Source organism: Spinacia oleracea, chromosome 3 (genome assembly GCF_020520425.1).
Source record: "Spinacia oleracea cultivar Varoflay chromosome 3, BTI_SOV_V1, whole genome shotgun sequence".
In the NCBI taxonomy this organism is placed as follows: Eukaryota; Viridiplantae; Streptophyta; class Magnoliopsida; order Caryophyllales; family Amaranthaceae; genus Spinacia; species Spinacia oleracea.
The window spans coordinates 144,489,043-144,511,681 of NC_079489.1; the positions used below are offsets into that span (position 1 = coordinate 144,489,043).

Below are 22,639 nucleotides of genomic sequence, written 5' to 3' on the forward strand. Positions count from 1 at the left end.
AATTGTCATGTTTTGCTGAGTTAAACTTTCAATTTCTTTCTTCAATTGATAAATCAGAGGGCCATTGGACTGACCAAACCTCTCATTTAATTCTCTCCACAAATCAGCAGCAGTGTCAATGTAACCAAAATCATCTGCTAGTTCATGATTCATAGAACTTAAAATCCAGCTAACCACCATGAAATCACCACGTTTCCATTTCATGTAATCTTTATGATTTACAGCAGGTTTTGTTATCTCACCACTGACAAATCCTTCTTTGTTCTTAGCTACTAAAGCACGTTTAACATTTCTACTCCATCTCATAAAATTTGTACCAGTAAACACAGCAGCAACTAAGGAAGAAGTAGGATTATCTGAATTAGCAATGAAAAACGGATCACAATTATCAGTGTTACCTCCATTGTTGTTGTTGTTATGTGAATTATTGCTTTCAGAATCTTGAAATGCCATCTCTGATGATCAAATCACTCGAACAAACAAAGAATTTTGAACAATCGTCGAAGAAGATCTCAACTATCGCAAGAAATTTCGCAATCACACTTGTGAATTGCAAGAAAATTTCGCAATAAAATTTCTGTAAAACAGATACTCTCAGCTTTGATTTGAAAAAAAAACAGATCGAATTTATCTCAGAATGAGCAAACCTCAATCTCAAATCAGAGATTATTGCTCTGATACCATGTAGAAACTCAAATCAATTTGAGAGAATTTAGAGGAAATCAACTGATTCCTATATTGTATAATGAGCTCACACTATGCTGAGAGCTGATCATCAGCTTATATACAATACAAATATACAACGCAAACAGAATATTATACAATGTAATTGTGCCACATCAGCTAAAATTGTAACTGAATTGTAACCACTTTCTAACCAACTGATAACTTAAAATAATAATAAAAATAGAATAAGGAAGTATTTCCTATAGAAGGCGACTCATCATTAGGAGTTTTGGTAGGCTCATAATACCATTATAAAATATTAGGATTAAAACTTAAAAGGCAACTATCTGTTTTTTTACACGTCGATGCTTAACAAATTTTAAAAATTCCACCTTAGCCATATTTAAAAATTAAGAGTAGTAATGTAGTATACTATACAATGTAAAAGACATGAAAATTAAAACTAAAAACTACTCCCTCCGTCCCGGAATACTTGACCTGTTTTCCTTATCGGGCCGTCCCTTAATACTTGACCTGTTTCTAAAAATGGAAATATTCTAACAATATTATATTATTTCTCACTCCACCCCTATTAACCCACCTACCCCCTACTCCATACAAAAAATAATTAAAAATTCAACCCCTACTCTCCCCAACCCCACCTCTTAACACATTTTCCACTAACTACATTAAAATAATACCCCACTATCAACTACTACCTATTAAATTAAATAAGTCAATTCAAGTACCTTAAACTCTGTGCCGGTCAAACCGGGTCGAGTATTCCGGGACGGAGGGAGTAGTTAACATATCAAAACTTATGAAGTATGAAGTACAATACTAGATACCTTGAAAAGCAAGTGAAGTAATTTTCAAAGGCAATCTTGCTGGGTAGAGTTGGTAGAGAACTTAAGTTGTGACTTGGGTGTCATTTTAAGGTTACAATTTCGAGTCCCATCAACAACTTTGTACTTGAGAGTTGAGTTGAGAGTGAGTGAGATTCCTTCACCGCAAATACTTGTATACTACCCTTGTTTTCAAGGGTTAATCTACTTAGTTGGGCTAAAAAAGAGAGTATTACGTTGATAATAGAACCCTAATTAGAAACATAGTGGGCTCATACGGAAAAGGCCCATATTACTAGTCCGTTCCTTAATAGCCCAAAATAGTCGTAACTTCAAAAAAAAGAAAAAGAAAAAGAAAAAAAAGAACTCTTCATCCCTGTCTCTCACTCTCTCCTCCTTTTTCCCGTGGATTTTATTCAATTCAATAGAGCAGACAGCAAAAGAACTCGGTTTCCGGCAAAGAATCGTCGGAAAAATTATTCAATTTGAAGCTAAATTTAGGGTTTTCAAGGATGGTCCGAACAAAACATCAAAAATCCAAACCTAAGAAACAACCACAAGTAATTAATTGCCTATCTTCTTCAATTGATTAATTCTTGCTCTAATTTCTTTTTCTTTTATTATTGTTTTTTTTGTTTAGCAATTTATCTGATTTTATTCATGAGTTTTTTTCTTAACTAGGTTAGTTATGAAATTATTTCTTAGTTTTGTAATGTATTTAGTTTTATGTGTTTAATTTCTAAAGCAATTTCCGCTAAAATTGCTTTACTTTTTTTGGAAGGATTTCTTAATAATTTGATCAACCAAATTCCAGAATCATAGTTGCACTTGCTACTAATCCAGTTATGTAGCTTTGCTATGATTGATCTTTTGGGGTAAAATTATAAAGTGTAGCTGCTTCAATCTAGAAGTTGTTAGAAACTCAATGTGGCATACTTTCGTCGATAGGCACTTTTTTCGAGGCTTATCTTGTACTCCCTCGGACCATAAATATTTGCGCGATTGTATTTTAAAAAGTTTGACCATGAATTCTCACTAACCTATAAGAAATAATAATAGTTAGACTCGTTCAATACCGGTATAATTTTAGCATATCAACTTTATTACTCTATATAATTTTTACGAGTAGAGAATTGAAGATATCTTAGTTTTAAGGCACGTCTTGGAGACCATAAAAAGTCAAATGGGGCAAACATTTAGGGACAAAGTGAGTATACTCTGAAAACTTTAGTTGTTTGGTTGAACACTTGAACATAGGAGGTAAATAGGAATACTAATTCGTAGAATTGATTAAAAGTTGTTTGGTTTGATCATAGGAAGTGAAATGAAGTTGATTGGGTTTGATCATAGGAAATAAACACGGAGTTCGACTTACCGACTAGTAAGCAACCTTCTCCACTTTTTTGTTGCAACCATGTTCTTGTCAACCAAACAATTCTACAATTCTACAGTTTTTAACTTCTGTAAAACTTCCACTATCTTTTTCAATGTCAACCAAACAAGCGCATAGACTATTCATATATGTTGTGTAGACTCAAATACAGGTCATGATTTGCTGTTGTTACTATGTTTTTCTCTCCCAGATATTCCTGCAATAAGATTACTCAGGTATTAGATATAACTGGATGGTTTCATCAAGTTAATAGTCTGGGATTTCTATTACAGTTTCACATATCACGAACTTATTGAAACAAGTGGAATAGGGTTGCTCTTGGAGCGTGATAGGGTGGGAGATATGTTTGAGCATATCTTTGAATTGGTCCAGCATAAGGGGAATGTGGCCATTTGGAGAACCATCATTTGGATGCCGGGGAAGAAGGCATCATCAAGGTCTGCATTAACAGGATTATATCTGATAGAAAGTAAGTTGCAGACGAGGGTGGGGAAGTTGGGAATGACATCACCTAAGTTAAATATTCCGGGGGAGGCAGCAGAGGGAGTGAGAGAGTGAAATAAGTGGACAAGAGAACCAGAAATTCTGTTTTCTTTTAGGGGGTAGATTGTCCTAAAGCGATCCAGAAAGCTCAGTTGGGTGGCATTAATGACGACTGATGCTTGAGGGCACTAATCAAAAACAGTTCCGCTAGGTCCTTAGTCGGCAAAGTGGGCAACATCGTTGACCATAGAGGAGAGAATGGAGAAGAGCATCCCGAAAGAGGGGATGGAATAGTAAGGACGGGGTACCAGAAGAAGTAGGCTCCCCGCGGCAGGGAACAGATTGATAAAAGGTTTTGACTTCCTTCTTAGCATCAACAACATCCATTGTTGGAGTTGGAGTTGCTTCAAGGGACATGAGAATGATATGGGGGCCTTGTGGCAGCAGGAGTGGGGGCACCAGCAGGCGTGAAGCAGTGAGGAAAAGACGTGAGACTAATAATCGATGGAATATTATAATACAAGCTAAGATTCCTAGTATATGCTAAAGTACAGAAGTCAGAAGATAAGTATAGACTAGGTATTAAACAAACTAATAGCAAAGAGATAAATGAGTACAAGAGAAGGTATTATCCTAGCTATGATAAATGAGTACAAACTAATAGCAAAGAGATAATAAGGAATAACAAATTATCCTAGCTAACAACTTTGACTGAAGTTATTATCCTTCTACAGGGGGGAGGTAAATGAATAGTTGAGTGATATATAGATGACCTAAGTGTTTTGGTTGCATGAAACGGTTGCTTAGTATGACAGAGGAGTAACATTTTTGTTGTTCATTATGGTGTCAGTGTACCTTTTTTTTTGAGGGATGGTGTCAATGTACTTTGATGGTGCTGTCGTGGGGCTTTATGATAGTTTTTTCTTCTGATTTTTCTATTTTTGTTGTTTGGCCAGGCAAAAAAGCAGGGAAAGCAGAGTAACATCTCTGACTTGCGTGCTCAACTTGATTTATTGGATTTGAAGATTGTTCAAGTGACAGCTGATGGTAATTGTTTCTTCAGGTTTGTTTTTATTGGAGAATCCCTGATTCTAGTTGCAACATGTATGGCTTGTATGTGTTATACTTTTCGTCAATTTTTACTTAGTTTTTCTGAGAATCATCATGAGTTTCATGCTACATGTCGTGCTCTTTTTTTTTTTCATGGTTAGTATTTGCACATGATATTTGTTTGCTATGAATTGCTGATTGCTCTTTCTATGGTCTTAAGTAGTTAGTTAAGGTCTGGGTTGATGATTTTCTTTAGCTTTCAGGGCTTTGGCTGATCAGTTGGAGGGAAATGAAGAGGAACATGGGAAATACCGTCGTATGGTTGTGCAGTATATCATGGTATGTAACTGTGGTAGGTAGTTTCTCTAAGTTGTCTCCATTCTAGCTGCTTTAATTTGAGATATTAATTTATTTTTATCAAATAAACCAGCCGTCGTCATCTGCTGAGAAAATTATGGAAGACCTTAAGATGAAAGCTAGTATTTGTCCCTTGATTTTGTTGCTGTTGTCTATCTTTTTAGTTTTTACGTGTGAAATGTGAGTTATTTTTCTCTTACTCAGCCAGCTGTAAAAGCAGGCTAACTAGTGGGATTGTCTACAACGGGGGAGTTTTTGTAGACAGAAATGAGGTCTAAATTTGCAAACTTCTGCTCTTCTGGATGAAATGAGTGTGTATGACCATTTCAAATTTATATCATTTGGGAGTAATTCAGAAGTACTTCTCACTATTTGCCTATTTGGTCAATGCTGAACAGAAATATCGTGAACAGTTTGAGCCATTTATTGAGGATGATGTCCCGTTTGATGAATACTGCCAGTCCATGGGAAAGGATGCCACATGGGCGGGACATATGGAATTGCAAGCAGCTTCTCTTATGACTCGTAATAACATTTGCATTCACCGTGTAAGGCTTTTCTCCTTTCCCAGTCACCTGAAATCTGATGATTCTTTATACCATGCCTTCCTATGATTCCAGTGCTTTCCTTGTCTTGCTTCTAGAGATGTTTTTTTTTGTCTCTCTATGATTGATATTCAGCTTTAATGGTAATGCCAATCTGTATTATCTAAATTTTGTTGGTGGACACTGGACAGTGGACTCCTGGTCCATCGTAATTTTTTACTCAGTTTCTCTTATGTTGAAAAGTTCAGATGAATATCAAGTGACATAATTGTGGTTATTTTTCATGGCTTTCTAGGATAGAATTCTACCTCTGCGACCACACTGAATGTCCTGTGTTCATTATGTTCATATTGCAGCATATGTCACCTCGTTGGTACATACGGAATTTTGATAACCAAGGGACACATATGATTCATTTGTAAGTTTTTTATTTTATTTTTACTAGTAGATTTATATGTATCGCCCAGATTTTGTCCACACCAATTGTCATCTTGTGGTTAGTGGTACTTCATAGCTAATTATATACCACTTAGTACATCGGATTTCTATGGAAACCATAGAAACAATCACATGAAGTTATATTCTGGCCATTAAAGGCTGCCCTTTTCTGCTTCCTGTTTCAACTTTTACAGATCCCTTGACTGCTCCTTGTTTCAACTTTTGGACAAGAGATCATGAAACTCAAAAGAGATTATTTAGTTATTTACATTCACATTCTATTAGTTCCATATTGCGACTGCTTTCTGAAACACTTATGTTTGTCGCCTTGTTGGTGCAAGCAGATGCTCGTGCCTAAATCTGGAAATGCACCATTGCATGAATTTAATGTCCCTGGAATTTCTTTAATTATGTAATCTTATTTGAATCAGGATGCGGTTAAAGGGTTAAAAAGTAGAACATGTTGAAATGGAGCGGAGATCTGTGTGACTGAAAACTTGTTATAGTTTTAGTTAACAAGCTTATTGTTAAATCGTTGATGTGCAGTGATGAACCATTTTGGTCTACGTTACTCCTAATTGACATTTTGCTGCCCCACTTTGCTATCAAATTTTATGTATCAGGTTTGTGGCCTTCTGCGTAGGCAATCCATACCAATACTTGACATTACAATAAGACACTTATACTGTAATGAACTGGTTCACGGGAGGTCACAATAGGTAATGCAAGTAATATTAATGTTAGTACCCTTAGGAAGAAGATAAATTAGGTAGTTAGAGTAGAGATGCTATAAATAAGGGCACGCTAGGTTTAGAGTGGGATGTTGAGAATTTGGTAAGCTTAGCTTTGGTGAGTGGTGACCTAAGTCACTAACCCTTGGAGATTGGTGGTGTAACACACATGTTTCTCTCTATTTAAAACAAATAATCTAACTTTGAAAACAGGCAGCTGAAGTTTTAAAATAAATAATCAAACTACAAATTCGAGACCTACAAAGACTCCTTGTTAAACCCAAACTCCAACCAAAGAATAAATTAACTACAAACTCGGCCGTTCCGTTACGTAACGGCCGTTATGTAACCTATTATAAAGAGACGGCCATTGCAGTTAATTTATTCTTTGGTTACATAACGGCCGTTACATAGAGCCATGTTATAAAGTTACGTGGTTAACAACAACAAAGATCAAGTCAGCTAATGTTAAGTACATATTAAAGCAATAATTATTTAACAATAAACTTACCAACTCAATCTTGATTAAGTGAATTAGAAATGACATTTGTAATTTAGTACATCGATCGTTAGACTGTCATAGACCGCACCTTATGAACTTATAAGAGTGTCGAAGAGTCTTAGACGTCCTTCAACGAAGTAATTTTTAATTCACTGGAGCATCCTAGACGGCCTCTGGTGAAGCTGCTTAAGAGACTAGAGCATCCTAAACAGTCTTCTGTATAAATAAACCTTGATTGTATACGCATACCCCGAAAAGAGTCCTAAACGTAACTTGCTCAAGGTAGTTAATTAAGTTGAATTGTATAAGATAAAAGCGCTTAGCGCATGATAAAGAGTGAGGATGCTAATACAAAGATATCTCCTTTACTCTTATTGCTTAGAGAAAATATTTCCCGAGAGTTTACAAGCTATTCCTTTCACTTTAAGTGCTTTAATAATTTAATCAAATATATTTACAACATAAGAAAATACGATTTCTTTTTTAACTTCTTTACGACGAGTGATCAAAAAAAATACACTCATTATTAAGTTTTTAATCCTTGAATTGAAGACTTTGAAAAGTCTCCCAAAATACTATGCCTTAGACTAATTAATAAGAAGCCTAGTTCATTTAGTTGACTACTAAGTAGTAAAGCGTTAAAGACACATGTACGAAAGATCATGCTTGCTTCTTAAAGGAGGCATGCAACCATGAAATGCTTCCAAGTGTACTCATCACAACACATTAATTGGGAATAAACAATTCCAAGCCCTAACCATGCCACTAATATTACTAATACTCTGTAGGACTAGTATGTACCTTTTTGAAGTACAAAAACCACTTAAGGACAACAAGCTAGAACCCTCCTTCTACTTACTTGGTACCTAAACAATCTATATATTATACTAAAAGAGAGGAAATCAATGTGGTGATGACAAATGTCACTCATTGATTGGCCTCTCTTTTAATTAAAAAAAAATTAATAAAAAAAGTTAATTTAGGTAAAGTATTATTGATTTTATTATACTCCGTAAATCATAATGATTCTTTTGATAATAACATTCTAAAAATAAATTCTTGCTCTTTCTCCCTTCCTAATCAAACAATTTAATTACGCGGAATATATATACTTTAGTTCAATATCATATTACGTACGAAGTATGTTTTAACTTATAGTTCCATATCATATTACGAAATATGTTTTGAAAGCCTTTTCTAATATTTTTAACGGTTTATGGAATTATTCTCTACAAAAAGTTATTAACGATTTAAAGAAAAAATTTCCAAACTCTTTGCCACCGTAAGATCACCAAACCGATGCAAATCTATCTATGACATAAAAACAAAAAGGTAATTCAATACCAAGAATGACAATAATCCATAAAAGAGCTCTAATGTTCAACATTAAACAACATGAGGAACAAAGAACAAGGTTGAAAGAGGAGTTGATTATTTTTATTAATAGTGTCTTTCTAATATAATCAAACAATTCAGACACTATTTTTTAATAGCGTATGTTTAATAGAATAAAATAACAAAAAGTAATTTAATACGAGTAGTTTCCATTAAGATTCCATGTACGTTTTTTTTTTTTTTTTTTTTTCCAATCTTGATGAGAATAAGGGAAATGTTTTTATTTTTTATTTTTATGGTTATTAACGAATTTTTCTGTTAAGTTTTGATTAAAGTAGATTCATAGTATTTTTTATTTTTAAAATGTAATTATATAGATTTTTTCATCTTTCTAAAAGTCAAATAAAATAAAGGATAAGATTGCTCGATAAAAAGAACCGTTGGGATTTAAAATATTATAAGTAGTAGTAGCTACCGTTTTATTGTAGCCATGTGATATCAAGAATCTAAAAAATATATATAATTATGAATTTATGATTGGTGCTTGACAATAATTTTATTTTTTCTGGTAAATAGTAGAAAGTTATTACCAAAAGGCAGAAAATATTTTTGCGTGAGAATAAAAATATATAATTATGTATATATTTTTGCATTAGACCCTTTTCCATAAAAAAAGATATAAAAATAGTTATATGTGATAATATAATTAGGCAAAATATACAGCCTTATTATGCTATTTTAGACTATAAAAATTGAAACAGAAAACAGATATTCATTTACGCATTATAATAAATGAGACGTATTAATTTCTATACTATAAAAAACATATTTTTAATCTATATATGTGTACTATACTAAAAGGGACGAAAATTGATATGGAATTCACAAATGTTACTCTCTGATTTGCCTCTCTTATAAATTTAAGAAAATTGTAAATTATAAATTTCTCTATATCCTATAGTTATTCTGTTAATTTCACCTTATAAAAAGATTTTGATTCTGTTTTCCTCAAAAAATAAAAATAATCATGCTATTTATGGGGCATTTTTTTGTAAATTATATTTTCTATATTTTGGTAACAAATGCAGCCAATAAGATTATCTTTTTATAAAAAATAATTCTTTACACGTAGTAGAGTTTTATAAAAATTTAAAAGTAGTCTACAGATTTATACGTAAATTAGAATTTCAAACAAAGTAGGAAATCAATCAAATATGAATAAGAGGGTACTCTGTAATATTTTAACAACTAGAATCGATAATTATCACCGCCATTAATTATACTATTTTATGCTTCTTATATGTTAACAACTGAATTTGATGATTATCAATGTCATTGATGGTAATATTTTACTACTTAAAAAAAATGCGTAACTCCCTTCAACATGAGCAAAGCTTGTGTAACCTAATCTATACTCTACTATGTAACTCCTTAATCTTTAGATGCAATTCTTTGATTTTTTAGATGCAAATATTCCATTTTTTGGTCGTGGCCTAACCTGAACCCGACTCGACCCACTTCTTGATCATGTATGAAGTATAATATATAGATTTTCAAAGCAAAGCCTACAATCTCAAAATATTAATTAGACAAAATGTTTGTAGAAGAATATAATCCTAGCAAATATATATGGCTACCATCAATACATTTGACAACTAATGTCACATGTCATACAAAAATATGGTTGACCCTATCATCAACCCCCAACTAATGTCACAAAAACTCATTGATCGGGGGGTGGAGGAAAGTTTTGACCCTCAGCATCGGCCCCAACATGGTTGACCCTATCATCAACCCCCAAGTGGGCGGGGATGGTCGGATGGGGGTCAACCATGTGGGTTATGGGGATAATAAATGTATATGATGCGGGTGATGGAGTTATCCGCCATGGGTAATAGAGCAATGATGAATTTTGGATTCGACCTGACCGTACGTCTTGCTTATCCTTTATCTAATTGATTTGTATATAAATATTTTTTAATACTAACCTAAATATTATAATTTTGTTTATTTACTCAATCACCCTAATTAAACAACTGAGTTTTCAAACACTTTAGAACAAAGATTTAAATTTCAAAACTCTCATACCAAAAGAAACAAAAAATTATCGAACCCAGCGTTGAGCTTGAGGCGGGTGTGGATTGTCAGGTGGATGATGGAGAAATGATGAATTTTATTTTGTACCCCGCTAGAGTGGGATTGATATTGAAATTAAGATTGAGTTTGAGATGAGGATGAGAACCATTCATATCGTGGATGATGGGGATGAGGACAAGATAGGTAGGTACGTTAATGGAGGGACCAATCCTCTACACGTACCCCCCCCGCCTCGAAGTTATCTCTACCTAAATAAAGTAGATTTTGTGTGTGGGTGTTAAGTGATCGGGTAAGGGTAGATGTTGTGTCGAGTATTAAGTGAATATGATTATCGAAGTAAATGGTGTCAAATGACTTTATTTTTTGATACAGATAATGAACAGGGGTGAAAATAATTTTATATACGTACCCTTAGTTGTTATACTTTTTAAAAATAAAATAAAATAAGACACTGAACGGGTTAGGGGTCATAACATATATTTTCATCATTACTTTTAATTAGAAGAATACCTATAAGCTCTATTGATGATAATTGAGACCTATAGTTTAGTTTTCATTCAAAATCAATATGTAGATCATAAACCGTGCATCGCACGGGTACTATACTAGTTGTATAATAATATAATCAGGTTCTTGATTACACAAACTAACATTTAAAGTAATAAAATTCAGATTTATATAACTCCCTAGTAATGATTTTTAGACCCTTAATATTTCAAATTTACAAACAATAATTTACTATTGTTCATATTATAATCCCATCATAAAAACTCACTTAAAGTAGTCATTTGGGCAAATTAAAAACTATTTTAACAATCCATAAGTAAACTTAATTTTGTAACATAGGAAATTTCTCTCATAAAATTGAGAAAAAATTCATTTTATAATCAAGAGAAATATGGGGGTGTTACATATAGGGGTTCTTATACAAAGAAAAATGTGTGGGTGTTACCAAGTGGTATCGGAGCTATTGGTTGCTAGTCCTAAAAATATTGTTCTTCATTTGTTTTCAAAGTTTACGAAATAAAGTTTTCCTTACTAAGGGTGGTAAAAGAGGAGTGTTGCATATAGATTAAACTGTAAAAGGGGAGTATTACGCATTAAGTAAGTGATTAAGATGTCAAAGTGAAGTGTTTGTTTTGCATAATCACGCGCATTAAAGTAATTTAGAGTTGTTTTTCTATATCCATTATCGCGTGTAATTGCATTCTACCGGTCGAAATCTCTTTGGAGTATTCTAGTTAATTGCGTAATTACGACCAATTGTTTGACGTTGTGAGCAACGTGATTATGAGTTTATATCATTAATTTTTATTTGCATTAGTAATTAGGTATATATTATTTTGTACAACGTGGTACACTTGTGCAATTCCTATTCCTAATGACATATGAGTTCAATTATTTATTTTATAGTTTATGAATTGTATATATTTTTTTGAGATGATTAGTACCAAGTTACTAACTGTATGTAAAGGATTATGGTAGACTAGTTGATGATTTGCTCGATTTATTTTAGGACTTTGTCGACTTTTCTTTTCTTTCTTTGTGTTACAGTGTAATGGTTTACAACCTTACTTACGTACTTAGAAATTGACTGTGTTCTTACAGAAAATTGTTGCCAATATCGCATATTTAGCTTGGTTCAAAGGAGGATGTTGTACGAGAGATAGATTTGTGGTACCCCTAATTCTTTACAACCTCCCTAATGAGGCACCTCATGCAGAAGTTAAAGCGAAGTATACTGACATGATGTTGGATGGTGGAAAACCAGATGTTATTGTACATGATTGTGGGAATGAATGGTTGGTGACACATCACGCCATAGAGGCCGACTGAAAGTTGTTTCATTAAGGGGACAAGTAGTACCACGACCTAACATCCCACGTCCTAATGTTTCACCACCTCAACCTCTTGAGTTAATCCCAATTGAAGATTTGCTGGGGATAAGGTAGAAGGGGAAGGTAATCAGGATATAGTACCATTAGGTGACAACCTATTCCCGAATGGAGTCCAAAATGAGGAAGTGGAAAATGTAAATAATGATGCCATGCTGTAAATCCTAATAATAAACCTCTAGAGGATGATGAATGAGTTTATTGGGGGAGATGAGTTTATGGAAGAAAACAAATTTATTGAGGATAATGACCCCCATCGAATAATTTGAACCTATCGAAGGGATTGAACCAATCGAAGAAATTGGACCTGTTATTTTGTTATTAAAGATAATGAACCTTTTGTTTGGTTCAGATCGATGAAGAGGATGAAATTTCTCAAAGTATAGATCACCTTAAGGTGGAGCTGTAGAATAAGCCAATCAAGTAGTACAAAAATGAAGACTAATTAAAATAGCGCGTAGTTATTTATTGTTTCGGAAATATTTTGTTGTAGTTAATTCCGAAATAATAAATGACTACACGCTATTTTAATTAATCTTTGTTTTGTATTACTTGGTTGACTTCTTCTTCAACTCCTTCTTGAGGTGGATCAATAACTTTAGAAATTCCATCCCCATCTGAACGATTGGTTCATCCTCCTTAATAGATCATCCTCAATAAAATTTTCTTCCTCGAAAAGTCTCAATGGGTTCAATTTATTCGATTGGTTCAATCTCTTCAATAGGTTCAAATTCTTCGATTGGGGTCATCATCCTCAATAAGTTCGTTTTCTTTCGTAAACTCATCATCCTCAAGAGGTTTATTATTTGGATCTACAACATGGACACCATTATTTACATTTTTCACTTCCTCGTTTTGAACTCCATTAACGAGTAGGTTGTCACTTAATCGTATTATATCCTAATTCCCTTCCCCCTTCTATCTTGTCCTTGGCAAATACTTCATCAGACTCGTCACTTATATTTTCATGGTTATTATTGGGATTCGCAAGAAGTTGAGGTGGTGGAACATTAGGAGGTGGGATGTTAGGTGGTGGACTGGTGGTACTACTTGTCCCCTTAATGAAAACAACTCTTCAGCTAGGCGCAGTCAAGCTCTATGGCGTGATGGTCACCAACCTTTAATTCCCATATTCATATATAGTAGCATTTGGGTTTCCAACATCATCTCAACGTACTTCGCAGTAACTTCTGCATAAGATGCCTCATTAAGGAGGTTGTAAAGAATTAGGGGCACTACAAATCGATCTCTCGTATAGTATCCTCCTTTTGAACAAAGCTAAATATGTGACATTAGCATCAATTTTCTCTCGAGGCTCTTTTGTTAGTGATCCAAAATTTGGAGTATCGCTAAATACATGATTAAGGTTGTAAGCCCATTACACTGTAACACAAATAAAGAAAAGTAAATTGACAAAGTCCTAAAATGAATCGAGCAAATTCTCAACTAGTCTACCATAATCATTTACATATAGTTGGTACTCGGTACTGATCATCTCCACTAAAAAAAAAAAATCACAACTCGTAAGCTATAAAATAAATAATTGAACTCATGTCATTAAGAATAGGAATTGCACATATTTACCACGCTGTACAAAATAATATATACCTAATGACTAATGCAAGCAACAGTAATGGTATAAACTCATAACCACATAAAACGTTGCACACAACATTAAACAATTTGGTGTAATTATACAACTAACTAGAATACTCCAAAGAGATTTCGACTGGTAGAACGCCATTATACGCGATAACGGATGTAGGCAAACAACTCTAAATTACATAAATGCACATGGTCATGCGAAATAAAGCACTTCGTTTCTCTTCGTGACTAAAATCACCTTTATAATTTTTATGCCCTTGCTTAAAACGTAATATTATTTCAAAAAAATTTAACGTAAATCTTAATATATTTTCTTGAAATATAAAATAAAACACTAAAAAATACGGAGTATCACAGGTGGCCTCGAGTCACTACTTTTGTATCCCATTTTGGTGTTTATTCATCTATCAAGCAATTATTATAATTTCTGCTCAAAAATATCAGTTCCTTACACATACCACTAGTGTTAGAAATATAGCAAATATATGGCCACCTTACTTTACATGGTTTTTAAGATCTGTACTTTAACATGTAAGAGAGGAATACGCTAAGTGGTTTTGAGGTCATGAAGCACAATATAAGTCATAGAGCTAAATGTTATTAGTGAGGTTTTAGGAAAAAATAATAAGTTTATTGCCTAAATATTGTATTAGACTTACCTAATATCTTCTTGAATAATTTTCCATCCCAAAGAATAAATATTCTGATCAACTCACTGACCATTTGGCCAACCTCCAATGAGTTCCTTGTTCTACCCTTGAGTTTGAGACAGGTCTCTTTGCAGCGTACAGTAGAATTTTCGACTCATTAACTTTTAGATCCTCGTGAAAAACTGTTGTCCTTGGTGGCTGAAGCAATAGATGTTTAAGAGGACTTAACCCTATTAAAATTTGTAAATTGACAGAGGAACACCATTAACTTTCATAGCTTTGGAATCTACCTAAATCCATCGAACTCTCATTGCCGTATCACGAGCTGGTCAGACCACTCCTGAATCCTGAGCGGATTTAAGAGGATGGGTAAGGAACCCTGTCCCCCCTTACAGCATATACACAAACCAAGGTTTGAATTTGGTTTTTAAAAGTTGATAGGCCCGATAGAGCTTATCTTGATTTTGTTCTGCTTCTGCCTAAGCTACCCCTGTATACTCATTTCCTTCACACTCCCCTCCCAAATAGGAAACAGCAATTAAATATAGGGTGCTTCATAAGTGTATATATACATGTACCAGCCACATTCATTTCATTTTGTTGGTTCCAGTATTTTGAAATAGTAGGTAGTGCTGTATGTTGTACTAGCAGTACAATTGTAAACAGACTTGATAACCCTTAGATCATGTTAACCAATATAACCTGCAAGGTTGCAACCATTATGTATGCAGGTCTTATCACGACGAAGAGCATTACAACAGCGTAAGAGTAAAGGAAGATCAATGCAGTGGACCTGCTAAACCTATCATTATAAAGGTTATCCGCTCTCTGGTTTACGAATCCTGATGTTTTTGGCACTCAAATTTTTTCACACTATAAAATTTAACACTTCACCAAGGACAAAACCTGATTTCTTTTACTTATATAGGCTGATGTTAATCTTACAGCAAGTGCACAACAAGCAAAAGCTGCAGGCGCTCAGTCAAAAGCAAGACCTTCAAAAAATGTTGCTCACGAAGGAGCCGTTAAAATGGTCATGGCAGGCAGTGGTTGTGATGATGCTGAACAAGTTGAGCATGTAATTTACCTTCTAAAATGCGATTGTCTTATTCAGCTGACATTTCATGATTTTTTTCTCTTTTGTATCTGGGAATGTGAAAATACTATGTCATTACAATTTACAAGCACTTGTTTACTCAATGCTGTGCAGATTTTATTACTAGTAGATGGTGATGTTGATGCTGCAACGGAGTACTTGATAGCAGAACGAGAAGCCGGAGAAACAACAGAAGTAAATGATGTTTGGCAAGAAAACTATGAAATCGGTAATGTCTGGTTGGTAAATGATGCTTGTCGTGAAAACTATAAAATGGTAATGGCTGGTTGGTAAATTATGTTTGTAACTGTCGTAACATGATGAAGTATGGGATTTTTTTTTCAAAACACCATATTTTTGAAACTACGTGGCCATATGTTATTGTAGAATGTTGACCAACAAACATATGAAAGTTACATAAACTGCGAGCATATTTAATGAGTGCAAACTGTGCAATACATAAACTGCGAGCATGTTTAAAGATTGCAAAGCTGCAAAGCATAATCATTGGGGATTTCCAGAGATGATTTTCGACAGCTGTACGACCTTTGATAGGAGTTTGAGCTAGAATCTGGGAACAGAATTGTGACTAGTGTATCTGAACATAGGCACCAAAATGTCCTATCACAGGACTCCTGGACATGACTTAGCCATTGCGTCAATTGGATCACTGGAGCTTGCTCTGTCTTTGCCTTTTCGCATTCTGTTACTGGCATGGTACATGAACCAATGAATGCCTCAAATGCTGACCCAATGTCAATACTCTGACTAGTGCTGCTTTTCTCTTGTTATATTAATTGTTACCATCACTACTGGATACTTCCTCCGTTCCACAATAGATGCATCATTTCTCATTTGCGCACTATTCATCAATCAACTTTGATAACCTTTCTTTTACTGTTGTGTAAGAAAAAACATAGTCAAGTGAGATCTTGTTAAATTCGTATTAATGCAAGGATTTCAAATATCAACTTTTTATAATTTTTACTTATACGCATTTAGAGATATTAATGTTCAAATAAGCGCGTTGGCATACGTGCAATGAGAAATGATGCATCTATTGTGGAACGGAGGAAGTAGTATGTATATTCTTGGTGAACTTTTGTTTTTATGTACATATCTTTCTTTTTATCTATACCCCAGTGTTCAGTTCGCGCGTTTCTCATGTTCAGTGATGTACAGTTTTGTCAGGCTGACTTCATTCTGTATGTATCTTTTTGCTTCGATATTTCTAAATATCTGATTTTGTTTCCATCTTCTCTGTTTATTCAGACAATAACTTGAGTACAAAATTTGATAAGCATGAGGAAAAGATTGTTTCTGCTGAAGAGATAAACAATCAAGCGATTGACTCCGAAAAAGTTGATTGTTGTAAAACATCTAGCAAAGTTGACAAGGTGCTTTTTTGGGGCGGGTTGGTCAGATCATGCTTACAGCCTTGCAGTCCCTATCTGCAAATTGCATTTAGGACATGTGCTGTTTTTGATATACTATACGATTCTTTCATGATAGGTATTCAGTTTATTGACAATTTATCTTTGACAATTGCAGAAATTTCCCAACAAGGTTTGCCCTTGTGGATCAAAGAAGAAATATAAGGCATGTTGTGGAGCAGCTTCTAGAAATTCCTGCTCTAAAGTTGTAGTGTATGCTCTTAAACTTATTCCTTTAGAATTATGTGCATTTCCTTCCTTTATTCAACTGTTTTTGACTGTTAGTAAATAATTACAAGTTGCTTATACTGGTAGTGCCATTTGTGGAGGGAGGGTCAAGTTTATTGTCATAGTCTACTCCTGGATCCTTCAGCAGGAAGTTAGAATGTTTCAGGTTGCTTAGAAGCGGGGAGGTTCGAATTTGTTGTCATAGTCTACTCGTTCATAATGTTTAATTGAAACTATTTGAAAAAATGAAAATAGTAACCAAGCTTACTGCACACCAAGAATTTATGTAGCTAATCTTACCTAGGGTGGCTGTGTAGTTGGTTGCAGAAGTTTATGAGAAACTTGGGGTCATTGTTTAAAGTTGTGCGAGTGCTTGTTCCTCAAAACTTGGCTGCACACTGTTGAGGTGCAGCCACTGTATCATTAATTTGAATGAAGAAACTCCTTCCTCATGATGCCTCCTATACTTGGTCCTAATATCAGTTGATCTGTTCCAATGATGTCATCAGTGACCACGAAGCTCGTGCTAGAAGGGGTAAAAGAGGGAAGCAAGGGAAGAAGGTTGTACCAATTACCAAAGCAGCTTCCTGTGGATCAAACAATGAATTGCCTGATATGGGTGCGTTGTGCATTTGAGTTAAAGGTATTGCAAATGATTTTTTTTCTTTCATCACTTGAATATTTCCTTGTGTCCATTTCCGATGGAGTCAAAGATTCATCTGTTCTTTTGACTGTGGAATGTAATAGACTAAATTAAAATGACTCTTACTACCTCTTCGCCTTCTTTCCATGAAGTAGAAGATAGTCGTCCCGTTATCGGTTTTGGGTTAATTGGAAACAGTCTCTCTGCATTGCAGGGGTAAGGTTGCGTACGTCTGACACCCCTTACGCCGCGTCTTGTGGGAGCCTCTTTGAGGCAATGGGGGTAATGACAATGATCACTTGAATATTTCCTTGATGGTCTAATTGAGGGAAGGGAATGTGCTGCTGCAGATGGTGATGTCACTTGTTTTGAAAATTAATTCTTCTCTTCAATTATATACCACTTTGATGACATGCATGAATTATCCTGCAATAAGTTCTAACTCATGTACGCATAACTCATGTACGTGCCTTACTATATGCAGCGTTTTGAATCATACTACGTATTATATACAGTATACACCCTTGGTTACCCTTGCAACCTATGGAAAAAGGCAGTGTATGTGACTGTCGTAGCTTAGGAATGATACAATGGCTCCTCTACATCAAATTCTTAATTTCGGAATAAGGAATTTTCATTTGTGATTCTTTTAAATTTAAATTAGCCTTAGGTAGTTAGGTGAATGGATATGCCTAGTGAACATCTTGATTTTTCATTAGCGGTTTGTGAAGTTTAAAAAGTGTAAATCTTCGGGTGATCAATGATGGACTTACGTCCTGTTTTGCAATTAGGTGTTAGATGTTAGTTGTTAATTGGTTTGACTAGCTATCAGTTGTTAGCCATTTGTATTACCTGGATTGAATAATTGGTTTAATCAGTTGTTTGTGTAGTGTTTGTAAATTAGTTTAACTAGCTTTTAATTCAGCCCGCTCGAAGAACGGACAATTATATAGTGGTTATTTAGCCGTCTTTTAAAGTGCTAATTTTATTGAGGTTTTGTGATTTTAGTGGGAATATATGATTGTAAAGATGAAAGTTGAAAAAAATTAAATTAAATGACGAATTAATATTGAGTTGTAAAGAGGAAGATGGAGTGGAACTGTGGAAGTGTTGAAACTGTAAAATATTTCGTATAACAAACAACAAAAGAAATAAAAAATAAAAAAATAAAAATAAAGGTATGTATAAAAGATGGGGGTGACATGTGTTATTCAATTATCTTTGGTTATCCTTTTTAAATACTAGGTATAGACTAGGTATAGATGTATAAAATGGTCATTAAGGACATTCGACATAAATTAATGTAGGTTGATAAGGGTTGTAATAGTTAGACAAAATTTTCATTTTACAACATTAGCTTTGTCATCCTAATTTTTTTTCAACCTTTCCTAATCAAATACTCCAATTTATTTTTGTAAATTGTCAAGTCTCTAATTCACCTTTAAAATCTCTTTTCTTCCGATCCTCTCCTAAATCATAACCAAACACCCCCTCAGCACTTGTTTTGTTGACATGGTAAAAAATTAATGGAAAGTTGAGCTTAAGTTTTTACTTCCATATTCTCACATTTAATTCTATTTCCATTTAATTCAGGGCCATGAGGTATTTTCTTAATTTTGCCCCTTCATTTTAGTGGTCTTTGAAAAGACGTTAAAGTGATCAACAATAGACCTGTTTTTGAGTAGTTGGTGCCAGTGCCCAGTATGTAGGACTGTAGGAGTATAAGGTCAAAAGTCCAAATGCCTAAACTAGGCCAAAGGGTTAGGGCTACTCATACAAACATAGGCCCTAGAAGATAGCATCATATCTATCAACATTTTTACTTGCCAATTGGAAACAAAATCAATGTATACTCATGTCATGTCTTATTACTGAAAATGTATGTCTAAATGAGGTTCAACATCCTTTATAAAAGATATATTCCCTTTGTCCGGAAATAATTATCATCATTTTACAGATTTGTTATGTTAAATGACTTCATTGATACCTATGATTTACTCCATAGGTTCTATTTCTTTTGACCTTATTTCATGAATTATTCCTAGTAAAAATAGTCATATAAGGGTTTATATGTTCGATTAAAGCAAGATAAGGGTTGACAAAGTTCAATTTATAACTACAATACATCAATAAATTTATAGTAGGGTTGATCGATTCGGATAACACAAAATACGTGAAGTTTATGAGAAGTGATCACATCCCTAACTCATAAAAATATAAATACTTCATGTGGTAAAAATGTTGATCCCACAGAAAGCTATTTTGCAGAAATTCAGTTAAGAGAAATGTATTATTTTAATTTCGGTTTTTTCATGAAATGCCCATGAGGTTTGCAAAAACGCACCAAATACCCTCGCGTCTTTTGAATTACATAATATACCCCTATTTTTTCATACTGTTCATGAGATGCACTTGGAGTTAACGGACGTTAGTCCTCCGTTAGCTGCAGTTGACCATTTTACCCTTAATACATGTTTTTCGACCTAAAATCCAAAAAAAAAATCTCAAACTTCTCTCCAAACTCTTCCTTCGATTCCCGTACCTCAAACACATCTCCCTTTCCGATTTCCATGGCGAACCCACTTCAATTCAATCAAGTCGATTCAATCTAATCACACCGATTTCCCTTCGAATTCGATTCAACAACTTCCCAATTCATCTCTCAAGTCGATTAAATCGCTCAAGTTGCACAATCTTTCAATTGTTACTGATTTCGATTTAGGGGTCATTTCCCAGCTCCCTCATCCCAGAAAAGTTAATTTGTCTGGTAATTACTTCATTTCTGATAAATCTCTTATTAATCTTTCTGAGAAATGCTTAAATTTGGAGGAGATTATAGTAAAAAATTGCAATTTCGTGTCTCAAACTGGGTTTGCTTTTGCTTTACAAAATTGCCAGAATTTGAATTTTGTATCTGTTCTAGGGATGGATTTGGTTGTTTCTCCTGAGATTGATTGCAAGTCTGCAAGGGTGCAGCTATTGAGATTGATTGCAAAGTCTGCAAGGGTGCAACCTGAGATTCATTTTGTCCTGCTGCATTGGAGTGACACAGATATAAGGTTGGGGGGTACATTTAGAGATTGGTTGATAGCTAATCTTGATAACAGGAACCCAAGCTTCAATAACGAGTGGTCTGATGTTTTTGCTGTAACATGCTGGTGGCTCTGGTGGATTGGTGGTCATAGGAGGGTTCAAGTATCTATGGATTCAGAGGTAGTGCTCGTATGATACCAGATGGGAGGACATGACCCATGCTGATGGTGGTGTTGGTAGTTGAGGAGTTAGTTGTTTAGTTACTACTGTTAGTTTCTTTTTGTAGCTGTTGTTCATTTTCTTTTAGGGGTTTCCCCTCTTGATTCACCAGAAAAAAAAAAGATTTATAATGCCATAACTTCACTTACATTTGTCATTTGTTACTACTTTGTATAGATAAGTAATATGCAGCTCTAGAATTTTTATAAGGTGATGGTGAGCCGATGTGTCACTGGCTATGTTACTTTTGCTCTTCATTTTGTCTGGGGATACTTTGACCGAGGAATAAGCTCTGCATCAATCAGTACCAATTAAGTAATGCTGCATCAAATTATGCAAATATTTACTCTTCTAACAGCAGCAGTGAGTTCGATTTTCCAACTTAATTGGAATACACAATCTCCTACTACTCTTTATCCTAGCATAGCGCGCAGGCCGAATTACTAGTGAATTCATTTTGTTTGTAGCTTTGCTTAGAATTCGAAATGTTACTGGTAGAAGCTACTTTGCAGACCACTTGTATTAAACATGGTTGTTACGCAACTTTCTTCTTTTGATAGTATAAAACTCACTGGACTAGCTAGCCATTTGAATCAAATTCAGTTTGGGTATTTCGTGCAATTAAGTTTACAAGTAGGTGTATATTGTGCATTACGTTTATAAATAGGTGCATTTGATGAATTATAAACATGACTTAACGGAGGACTAACGGAAGGTCGGCTTAGGGGTATTTGGTGCAAACTTAGGCAAAAATAGGGGTATATTATGTGATTCAAAAGACGCGAGAGTATTTGGTGCGTTTTTGCAAATCTCAGGGGCATTTCATGAAAAAACCGTTTTAATTTTCCCCTGAAAAAGATTAAAAAAATTGTGTTTTGTCTATGTTCAATATTAAGCTAACTAATCTATTGTAGTTTTCTACTCCATAACAAATTAATAATACGTCAAACACATTAACCTCCGAATACACCAAAAACAAAAGTTTTTAAAAGGGAAAACAAAAATGATCGAATTTTATACGAGTGTGTCTTTCTATACACGATCCAAGGGAATACTCGGACTCTTCGTCTAGAGTTCTAGTATAAACTTTCTATTTCATAGATTGAGATGCATCTATCTTTATGTTTTTTCAAACATACGAGAACATGACTATACGAACATTTTTATTCCCAAACAAAAATAGGCCTAGGAATGTCAATCAACTATCAAGTGAAGGCACATTTGCATTTTGTGAACTATCATGTGGTTGTTGGGAGAAATATATGGAAACGGTTGGGTGTTTTCATTATAATAGACAAGTAGTAGGCCCTGAGGTTCGACATATGATAACTATTTCATGTTTTTGTTTTGGTAGCCTTTAACTCAACAAGTAGCTTTCTCTATATGTCACTTGCA

The 22,639-nt window shown here is 34.4% G+C and overlaps 1 protein-coding gene across 8 annotated transcripts; it reads left to right on the plus strand.

Annotated features, from left to right (window-relative positions):
- The first annotated feature begins 1,848 nt into the window (after positions 1-1,848).
- Positions 1,849-18,916, plus strand: LOC110804522 (OVARIAN TUMOR DOMAIN-containing deubiquitinating enzyme 7). Of its 8 annotated transcripts, XR_002537753.2 has the most exons (13): positions 1,850-2,071; positions 4,344-4,450; positions 4,701-4,776; positions 5,193-5,342; positions 5,696-5,757; positions 15,324-15,408; positions 15,521-15,670; positions 15,803-15,917; positions 16,961-17,085; positions 17,240-17,334; positions 17,859-17,992; positions 18,207-18,345; positions 18,477-18,916. XR_002537753.2 is itself a non-coding variant. In XM_022010117.2 (12 exons), exons 1-11 carry the CDS (start codon positions 2,024-2,026, stop codon positions 17,983-17,985), a joined length of 1,140 nt encoding a protein of 379 aa, XP_021865809.1. In that variant the 5' UTR covers positions 1,849-2,023; the 3' UTR covers positions 17,986-17,992; positions 18,191-18,916. The 8 variants fall into 8 exon arrangements, 7 of the variants coding, with proteins under 7 accessions (XP_021865809.1, XP_021865812.1, XP_021865811.1 ...); XM_022010117.2 differs by having other exon boundaries at positions 1,849-2,071; positions 18,191-18,916; XM_022010120.2 differs by having other exon boundaries at positions 1,849-2,071; positions 4,344-4,434; positions 4,694-4,776; positions 18,207-18,916.
- The last annotated feature ends 3,723 nt before the right edge of the window (positions 18,917-22,639 follow it).